This window comes from Grampus griseus (genome assembly GCF_964374135.1).
Source record: "Grampus griseus genome assembly, chromosome: 16".
Classification (NCBI taxonomy): Eukaryota; Metazoa; Chordata; class Mammalia; order Artiodactyla; family Delphinidae; genus Grampus; species Grampus griseus.
This window is the reverse complement of record NC_139010.1, coordinates 70,399,117-70,409,821: the sequence shown is the minus strand read 5'-3', so window position 1 is coordinate 70,409,821 and position 10,705 is coordinate 70,399,117. Positions and strand designations below refer to the sequence as shown.

The 10,705-nt window shown below is 47.0% G+C and overlaps 1 protein-coding gene across 1 annotated transcript; it reads right to left on the bottom strand.

The window, feature by feature from the left end:
* Positions 1–6,480: 6,480 nt before the first annotated feature.
* ADRB1 (adrenoceptor beta 1) lies at positions 6,481–8,026 on the bottom strand (the record flags this gene model as incomplete). Its single annotated transcript, XM_082673254.1, has 1 exon — positions 6,481–8,026. The coding sequence occupies exon 1, from the start codon at positions 7,885–7,887 to the stop codon at positions 6,481–6,483; it is 1,407 nt and encodes a 468-aa protein (XP_082529380.1). The 5' UTR covers positions 7,888–8,026.
* Positions 8,027–10,705: the final 2,679 nt, after the last annotated feature.

Sequence of the window (10,705 nt, the reverse complement as noted above, 5' to 3'; positions counted from 1 at the left end):
CCCTGTGCTATACAGTAGGTCCTTGTTGATTATCTGTTTTATATAGAGTAGGGGTGTTGTTTACTAGACATATCTAGGTCCTTCCCATGCCGAAAATTCTGGAGTTTTTCTGGGTGACTCAGTTTTATAAAGATATGCCTATTTTAAGGGAAAAAAACCCACACATTATTTCAGGACTGATCACTGAATCATTTAAACACAAGGAATTCTTTAAAAAGAGCATCTTACTAAACTGTTAACTTTAATGGCTTTAGAAAAAACTCACTGCAGAAAATGTCATTGGAACATCTATTAATGTTTACTCTTTAAAAGCATTTTTAACTAGGACCTCAAGATCACAGGTGAGTTTCTTTAGTTAACATAATAGATATTTTAAGTCAGTGAAGTTCCTGTAGATTTGCCTCTGTTCATTAAGTTGGGAACAAAGAAACCCAATGCCCTGCAAGCCACAAAAGAGAGGTTAGCAAAAATTCGAACTGCCATTGCTCTCAGCACTTTTCATCTCTGAATTGCTATTCCAGGAAAAGGAGAAAAATCTAGAGAGTTGCTTTTAGTGTTTACAACTCAATGCAAAATCGTAGAGTTGAGTTACCTTCCAAATTGACTTACTTTTCTCAAGTGGCCGTGGGTTCAGAATCATTAAACAACCACTTTTGCTTAGCACAGAGCAAACAGGTTTTTAAATCAGATGTTTGGGAAGGAGACTATTTTATTCAGTTGTGGTTTTTGTGGAATTTTTTGGGTGTATGGAATTTTAAGTATAATAATAAGTGAAGAACTGTTTCTTGGGATGCATGGGGTATTTTATATATATATATATATATATATTTGCTATTCTTAGTTGTTCTTTTCACTTAAAAAAAAACCCCAGGGATTTTGTGGGTGGAGTTGCAAGGAAAGGGAAAAGAAGGTCAGGAGGAAGTATTCGAAATGATAGACCGTGCAAAGCTATAAACTCCTTCTATCAGAGCATCTCAGAGGGATTTACAAACAAAGGCTACTGATCAGGGTTTGTGGGAAGTGAACCCGAGTAGCAGGGAAACCAACTGACCTCTCCAAGCTCACTGGGCACAGCAGCAAATACAGAGGAGCCAGAGCAGCCAGTCTTTGGACTGTCTGCTTGAACACGTTTTCTGCTCTCCTAGAGTAAAAATTTACCCACAATTCCCACAAATCAGCTAGCCTAATGATTAGGAAAACTAATTTACAAATAGTTGAAGGTGTAACAGCTCATGTTATCCTTTGCAATCAGGATGCTGAAAAACGGACAAGGTCATACAGTTAAGAACTGAAAAATAAAGAAAAACAGGAAAATAAAGCCTGTTAAGAAAGCCCCACACCACAAATATTAAACTCAACATGAAGACTTTTTATAGGAAAAGTACAGAGTTTAAAATGTTTTTCTACTCATAATTATGAGCAATACTGAAATTCTCAGGAAGAAATCCAAACTTAAGACATTTAAAATGCATCATAGGTAAGTTCTCTCATAAATAGGAAGAAAACAATGTGATCTTGCTAATATTAATTAATAGCTATGAGCCAGGGGACATGGAGAGAGAAGAAAACAAGAATCTTAAGTATTGAGAGATGTTGAAAACCAGAGCTTTAGGAAACTGTTCATGAGACGTTAATGCTGCCAGGAAGACAATTTATCTAGATGTTCTAGATGGTTCTAGTTCATTCAAGAGGAAATGAAGATGTGCTCAAGAGAAGGGCTGGTGAGTATAGGGTATGTCCAAGGCAAGAACTGGCTTCAGGTACCAGGAAGGTAGAGATGTGCTCAGAGTGAAGGCAACATGTAAGTGAAGACAAAGGTTTAAAGGGTGTAGACAGTTACTTTCCATGCTTTCTTGGGTGCTGCTAAGATGACTGCCAAGATCATGCTCTCATGTTGTCAGCATAGTGTCAGCTTCTCCTTTGGGCAGCTGTTTTCCAGTCTGTCGTTAGAGCGATTGGATCTGGAAGCCTATTAACTGCTCCATCAAATGACCAAGTCTTATTGATTCAGAAACTATCTCCCACAAAAGGTAAAGAGACTATCAGGAGGTAAATTAATCCAAAAAGTATCTATTTATAGTATTAATACTTCTTTGATGACATTATATGGACTATTTAGTAGAGACTCTTTAAATGAGAGCAGAGTAAAAGTTGGAATTTTAGGAGAGGTGTATTTCTCAGAAAGTAGTTTGATAGAATTTGCTTTTTTTTTCTTTTTTTTAACATCTTTATTGGAGTATAATTGCTTTACAATGGTGTATTAGTTTCTTTTGTATAACAAAGTGAATCAGCTATACATATACATATATCGCCATATCTCCTCCCTCTTGCGTCTCCCTCCCACCTCCCTATCCCACCCCTAGAATTTGCTTTAAAATAATTGCAGTGTAGCAGTGAACTCTGGGACACATTGAATCACAAATTATGAGATTCACAAGCAATATTCTAGATGGAAATTTAAATAATGTGGAGGGTGTGTGTGAAGGAGAAGAAAGAGAAATTAATTCCATTTGCTGATGTGACTGTAGTACAACTATTTTTAGGTATAATCCAAACAGTGCATATCTTCTCCATTTTGATTAGTAGCAAATTGGCAGGGAGTCAAAAGAATTAGTATTTCTCAGCACATAATGCCAGAAATGTACAAATAAAACTAAATTATCTGTGCCAATGTGTTTAATTTGAATTACGGCTAAGGTTTTAAATTTTTTTCCTTCCAAAGAACTGATGGGTCCTGCTTTGTTAAAAAATTTTTTTAAGCCTTTCACAAATGGCAGTAAAACTTAATAATTTTCCTTTTGACCCTTGCTTAGAAGCTCTTGCTAAAAACTTGAATGCTAATATCATCCTGAGACTTCGAGTGCAGAATTTCCGTCTGGCAATTTTACATATTGCCAGAGGAAGTCAGCACGCTCAACAAAATGCGAAATTAGGAAAATGTGCTTAACAAGGAAAGGTTTCACAATAGCCACTTAGAGGTTATTAATAATTCCAGTTCCAAAGAAAGCCTGGATAGAAAAAATGAGCTCTATTTACAAAGTTTTACATTGCCAAGTTCACCAAGCGATGAAGCTATCTTCTATACCAATTATAGATTCCTACACTGGAGGGAGAATTATGGATGCTGGAATATCTTGTTACACATAGAGAACTTTACAGCGTGCAACTGAAACATAATTTCAAATGTAGCAAATAAGTGACTCTTGGTCATATGTTCACTGTTTTAATTTTAAGGCTTATGCCTTTGGTACTGTTACACACAAACCCGCGGGGTAAGGTTGATTTTCTGCATACACACTGCCCTCCTCCTGTCACTTCTACTGTGCATTATCTCACCAGATTAAACAGGATTGGCAGTTTTCTCCTCCCACTGATGTAGCTATTGGGATTGGCAGCTCAGATTCCTACATTTCTATTATAGATCAATGTCTTCTTCAAAACAACGAAAAGCAGTTTTCCTGGGTAGTAGGAATCACTGACAAGGTCTGTTTCTGAATCCCCGTAACCCTCAGTTAGAGAACTCAAGAGATCACAGAAAACTCTTTTTTTCTATTTCCTACAAATACATATAAACTGGCCCCAAGATTATAGTGGTTTCCTCTAATTCACTCAAGAGTTCAGACCTGTCTACTAAGCAGTTAAATTATATATATTTGTTATTAAAGTTTATAGGACTTTCATGATTTTGAGACCTAAGGTTTGATGGGTCTATATGTAAGTTTGGGTCTGGGAAAATTTCTTTTTATTTAAATGTAAAGACTTAGCTAGACAAAATAGGAAAGTGAAGCATTACCTGGTACTTGAGTGCTCTTCAGATGAAACTGTAGACATTAAGTCTATTAATTTTCTAGTATGATTTAAAAACGAAGAGGAACAAAACCCCTAACAAAATGCAACTTACATATTCAGGTGGGGGAAGGGAGGATAGAAATGGACTGTATTTGTTCCTAGGGGAAAGGATAGTGAGATTTCATCCTGGAATTTTTACATTCTCCAAAATTAGTTTCTTTAGGTATGTATCTGTATTTTTAAATAACTTTTGCTATCTCCCACCTCTCCACTTTTTTCTTTGCTGGACAAAGGGGTTAAACTTCACAGCAGCTTTTGTTGAAACTGCTACTGTTCATGCAACCTTCTGCTGGTCTCTAAAACATCGGCAACATTAATCTTTCTCAGAAGACTGGTCTTTCCTGGTTTTTAGAATATCGCATTGCCAAAAAAAAAAAAAAAAAAGGATAATCGGTCTTGACTTTCCTTGGTAGCGAAGAGTTTGTTCATGTTCAATCTCGGTATAAGCCAAAACTTTATACTCTTCACATCGGTTTCCTTCCTGTACCATCATGAAATGAAAAGCTTGTTTAAAAATGCAAAGAAAGAGAAATACTTAAACTTATTTTGGAGAATGTAGAATTAATCCCCAGATAGAATTTCACTATATTTTCCTTAGGAACTAACTTTAGGAAAACTATCCTATCCATTGGGGGGTGTCATAATCTTGTTAGGAAATTTGAAAATTTCACATTTACTTTTACCTGTTACCTGTCCACCCAGAACTTCTGCTGAAATGGTCTACTTAACTACACAAGAGAAAAAAAAATTTACTTAAGTGCTCTTTTCTAAATTTTTGCTTAACCATGAAAGCATTTTGCTTTCTAAACAGCCACTGGAGAAATCTGCACACACTGTGATTTTGATTTTCTGTTGGAAAACAAAAACCAGCCGTGGATGCCACTTACCGAATTCCAAGTAGGCAATGCCGGGTCCACGACTTAGTCTTCTTTCCTGCATTTCTGTGCAAAGTTGCAGCTGAGTTACCTGACTCAATCATGTTTTCTTAGAAGATGCACAATCCCAAATATTACTTCTTAAGGCAAGTACGGCAGATGGGATCTTGAAAACACCTACAAGTAGTCTAGAATACTCTGAATCTGGCTGTGAAAATTTAGGGCAAGCATGCAGCTCTCAGTAGGTGCACGCCTTATTTGGTCTAGAGGCATTTTGCTATGCTATTGAGTCATGAAAAGCTATTAAAAGAGCTCTATGGGAAATCCAGCCTATATTTTGAACAAAACAAACTGTCTTTTCCATTATCACTGAGCCCTTACAGACACACAGTACATAATCTTTTTTGTGCTTTATTGGTATTTATTGCACATGGATCAATTCCTCACATAGTAGTTAGTTGCACCAGAGTATAAATACTTGGCAAAACACAGAGAGGAAATAGTATCTACACACAAGTGCTAAATATTACCAGCAGATTCACGTGGGCCCTTGGACATAAAAAAATAATAAAAAAATCCTTAAGATAATTATATTTATAATATGGATACAGTTACAGTACCATGATAAAAGAGTATAAAAAGGTATTTTTCCAATAAATCATTAGCTCAGTAACATAATAGACAACAGAAGCAGAGTTTGAGTGTTATTTTAGTTTTTAAGATCTGCCCCTACCTCACCCCACCCCCGTTAAAAAATATTCAATTTCTTTTTGTGCAAGTAACATCTTCAGCGGACTTTACAGTTCCTAATACTGTGCAAAAATGCCACTTTGAATCACGCCTTTTTGTTTTGTTCTGTTTTTCGTTTTTACCCACATGTGCAGTAATCTGAACTGTTTCCTCTTCTTTTCTTTTTCTGTCCTGTCTTCAACGGACAGAGTCACACGTCACAGAGGCTCAGCGCCTGGTCCTTCCAACTAATATTGATACATAAATAAGCTGTTTAATATAAACAAGTCTTTCTATCTTGCTGTGCAATGTGCACAGTGTGAGGTAGGAACCCCTCGGCCTGACCACCGAGGCTCTCGGGGACAGCCGGCTTGCCCTACAAAAGGAAAGCAAGGTGAGGCTTGTTCCAAGAATAGCTTAAAATTTCCTGAAACGCGATTTTTGCATCCATCCTTTCCCTCTGCTTTAAGAACAGGAGAAATCATTACTCAGCAATTCAAATGAAATTTCAACGGAAGGCAAAGGAAACACGTCCTCATCAACTGTCATCCTCTCCTCTTTCTCCGGTTGACCGCTCCTGTTCCCGAGAACGGGATAGAAGCCAAGTCAGAGACTTATCTCCTAACGCTTCTCCCTTCCCTTCCCGGTCATCGCAGAGAGTGTTAAAAAACCACCTGGGAGAAAAAAAAGATCTAAAGACGTATCACACGCACCCACAAAATAAGGCCGGACCACAAAGAGAAAAAAGAACCCAACAAAAATCAGCAAGCCGCTCTCCCACCCCTCCCCAAACCTTCCTTTCTGTGCAACACTGTCTGTGGCTTTTCTGTTTGCCTTGGACGATGCAGACGAGGTTTGCGGGCTTCGAATTCACCTGCTTTCGGTCTTGAGTAAACACAGATCTCCTCTTCCCCCAGGAAGCCATTCAGGGACGCCCGGGTTCTCTTCCTCCCGGGGCGCAGAGCCTGCGCCCGGGCTGGGGAGGCAGGGAGACAGGGAGGCGGGGAGGCGCGGAGGGCGCCCGGCCCTACACCTTGGATTCCGAGGCACAGCCCGGGCGGCTCGGCTCGTCCGGGCTCGAGTCGCTGTCGGCCGCCGCCCCACCGTTGTAGTCGGCCCAGGGCTCCAGCAGGCGCGCGGGCGGCGAGGTCCCGACGTCGTCGTCGTCGTCGTCTGAGCCGGCCCCGGGCGACGGCGACGGCCGGGCCACCGCCAGGCAGCCCGAGGCGCGCGGCGGGTCCCCGGCGGCCGCGTGGCTCCCGCGGGCGGCCCGGCGCGCGCAGCAGAGCAGGCGCTGGAAGGCCTTGCGGAAGTCGGGGCTGCGGCAGTAGATGATGGGGTTGAAGGCCGAGTTGGCGTAGCCCAGCCAGTTGAAGAAGACGAAGAGGCTGTCGGGCACCAGGTCGCGGTGGAAGGCCTTCACCACGTTGGCCAGGAAGAAGGGCAGCCAGCAGAGCGTGAACACGCCCATGATGATGCCCAGCGTCTTGAGCGCCTTCTGCTCGCGAAGGGCCACGAGGCGCGAGGGGCGCCGCTTGCTGGCGCGCCCGTTGGCCACCGGGGAGGCGGCGGCGGTCGGGAGCGGGGGCGCGGGCGAGGACGCGGGCGAGGGCGAGGGCGGCCGCGTGGGGCCGCTGAGGAAGCGGCGCTCGCAGCTGTCGATCTTCTTCACCTGCTTCTGGGCCTCGCGGAACACCCGCAAGTACACGAAGGCCATGATGCACAGGGGCACGTAGAAGGAGACGACGGACGAGGCTATGGCGTAGGCCCGGTTGGTGACGAAATCGCAGCACTTGGGGTCGTTGTAGCAGCGGCGCGCCTCGTCGCCCTCAGCCCGCCACCAGTGCATGAGGATGGGCAGGAAGGACACCAGGGCCGAGATGGCCCACACGGTGCACACGAGGGCCCGCGCCCGCGCGCGGGTCAGCAGGCTCTGGTAGCGGAAGGGCGATGTGATGGCGAGATAGCGGTCCAGGGCGATGACACACAGGGTCTCGATGCTGGCCGTCACGCACAGCACGTCCACCGAGGTCCAGAGCTCGCAGAAGAAGGAGCCGTACTCCCAGCGGCCCCACACCACGATGGTGGCCCCGAACGGCACCACCAGCAGCCCCATGACCAGGTCAGCGCTGGCCAGGGACATGATGAAGAGGTTGGTGAGCGTCTGCAGCCGCGGCGTCTTGGCGATGGACACGATCACGAGCACGTTGCCCGCCACGATGAGCAACACGATGAGCGCCATCAGCAGGCCCATGCCGGCCGTCCACTGCTGCGACAGCGGCGCGGTTCCCTCGCTGGCGGGGGTCAGCAGCGAGGCGGGCGGCAGCGCGGGCACTAGCAGCCGCGCCGCCGTGGCCGCGCCGTCGGGGAGCGGCGCGGCGGTTGACAGGTTGCAGGGCTCGGAGGCGCCCAGGGCGAGCGCCCCCGCGCCCATGCCGAGCTGCGGAGGCCGGGGGAGGGGGTGTGGCGGAGTTGGGCCGCGGTTGGGGAACCCCCCAGAGGCCCGGGCGGCGGGGCGCGCGGAGGGAGGTCGCGGCCAGGTCAGGACAGCCGAGGCGCTGGGCCGGAGGCATGGGCGCCGGGCGCCTTCCCAGCCGGAGCCGTGCGCTGTCGCCGCCGCCGCCGCCGCCGCTGCTGCTGGAGCCGCTGTCGCTGCTGGAACAGCTGCCGGGACCTCAGCATGTTTCTGAGCGCGCGGAGCCCGCAGCCCCGGCACCCAGCACCCAACCCACCCCAGTCCCACTCTCCCGAGCCAACCCCCGGGGCCTCGCGTCAGGCTCCTGCAGCCAATCCGGGCGAAGGCACGCCCCTGTCTGGTTCCCCGCAGCAACCCCCCGCAGCCCCCCCTCCTACCGGCGGTTCCGCGGCTCCGAGGAGTGAGGCAGAGGGCCAAGCGAGCGTCTCCTCGGCGCCCGCGGGTTCCTGCGCGCGCGCGCCTTCCTGAGTCCGCTGGTTCCAGCGCCCAGTTCCCGTTGGCTCCCTACGGCGCCCCGGCTCCCACCCTGTCCCCTCCCGCGGACCCCAGTCTCTCCTCTCCTGCGCCCCGTTTGCCTCCGGCGTTTGGCTCCTTCCTGCGCTCGGGCTCAACTCGCTACCCGTCTACCTCCAGTGCCCAGGATTCCTGCGGAGCAGAGCGCGCGCTTCCTTTAGCGGGGAGGGGACCTCGGTGTTCTCGAAGCACCAGAGCGCCTTGGACGGTCTGTTCACTGGGGTTGGAGGAGTCTGGCTGCAAGATTGTTTCTCGTGTTGGGCAGCCTAGGAGAGTGCGTGTAAAAGCCTTCCTCCGTCAAGAGGGGACCCAGCCAGCCTGCGTCCTGCCAGCTCAGGGGATCGGAGGCGGGTGTTAGCGGTTAGAGGAAACTTTCCAGCAAGCGCCTTGCTCGAGCAAACCGCGCATCTGTCAGCAACGCTCTCTGGGAGCTATTCTTGCACGAAGCTTCTGTTGTTCCAGGACAGCAGATGCAGAAAGGAAGGGAAGGGTTGTGCATCTGACAGCTAATGCTGAGGACCAGTTGGAAAAACACACACTCCCCAGTCCCAGCTGATGGATGTGTGAGTATGATGCAACAGTGTGTGTCGATACTATGAAGAGAGAGGCTTAAGGAAACACAAATGTTAACGTGGAGTAAGTGACACCGCCACGAAGACAGAGCACGTTTAATTACATTTCAGACTTTTCACATTCAGTTATAACACCAGGATTTTGTGTTTTATTACTCACGTGATTTTGCAGTTTGAGCTGGGTCAGTGCAAACAGAAAGGTACATTAGTTTTGGACGACATAGTGAACTGAGATTTCAGATTTCTTGGTCTGCCCAAGTTGTTTTCTCCTTTGCCCAAGTTCCCAGATTCTCAAAACTCTAGGATATGTTTTGGAGGGATGAGAGAAGAAAATATGTAAATACTCCAGAAGATTAAAATCCGATAGCATTTAAAGTTATATCAGAGACCCCTGAGTTGGCAGCTGCATGGGTTTAAAATTAGTGAGTCAGCCCTGCAGTCGGTGTGCTTATATGTGGGGACCCACCTACAGGATGGGCACCGTGAGCACACAATGCAGCAGAAGGTGTTCAGGCCCCCTGTCTGATTCCACCACAGTAAGGTCCTCAGCTCAGCCTTGAAAATAAAAAGACCTTAATCGAATCTTTGAGAACAAGGACGGGTAAACAGCTTCTAATTACCCATGTAAGAGTGCATGAAAGTGTTATATAATGCTCACACATCTTTCTAGCATTGGAATAAAAAGCATAGCATCTGCGGGGGCTTCCCTGGTGGCGCAGTGGTTGAGAGTCTGCCTGCCGATGCAGGGGACATGGGTTCGTGCCCTGGTCCGGGAAGATCCCACATGCCGCAGAGCGGCTGGGCCCGTGAGCCATGGCCGCTGAGCCTGCACGTCCGGAGCCTGTGCTCCGCAACAGGAGAGGCCACAACAGTGAGAGGCCCGCATACCGCAAAAAAAAAAAAAAAAAAAAAAAAAAAAGCATAGCGTCTGAAAGGAACAAACTCATATTCTTACCCTGTAGAGAAAGACTGACTTCCACAGCTACCCAAGTCAAGAGCTAAAAGCAATGTTTATTCAGTTTATAAAGTCCAGCAGTTTAAACCACTTTCTCTATATCCAAACATAAATTTGCTTTAGGCCCGAACTTGATAATCAGTGCTACAAGGTGGGTGGGTGTGGATGTGGCTGATTTATTTGTTTATTCACCCCTGCCCTAGGACTTGTCAGCCTAGTTCTGCCCTAGTTCTGCCAACTTGGGAAGCTTGAGAAGGGGGAGCAAGGAAAGGAGAGGGCTAGAAAGAGGGGGGGGGTGGGGGCCTGCACCCTGAGTTCAGTGTAGGCTCCCAGAGAGCCCTAGGTACCCAAGTCACTGCAAACCTGTCTCCGCTTCCGACTTTTTTCTGTTCCCGCCCTCAAGGGACAGTCTCAAAATAGCCAAGGGGTTGGAAAGAGTTGGATTTGACGCTGCAGGATTCTGAGTGCTGGGCTGTGCAGTGAGGTGTAGGGAATGTGGGAAGGAGGCTTTCTGTTGGGCGCCATCTTTCTGTCAAGTGGTGTTACTGGGAATATTGTGTGCCAAGCTTAAGGGCCCCTGAAGGGCAAAGGGACTGCATTTCTGTGAGCGATAAGGCCTGAACTTGGTTGTACAGATTCAGTGCAGAAGCCTGGATGCCAATAGCATTACCATATGTGCAAATATGTATGTATTTGTATACATTTTGTATACATTCATGTATTGGTATACGTATGT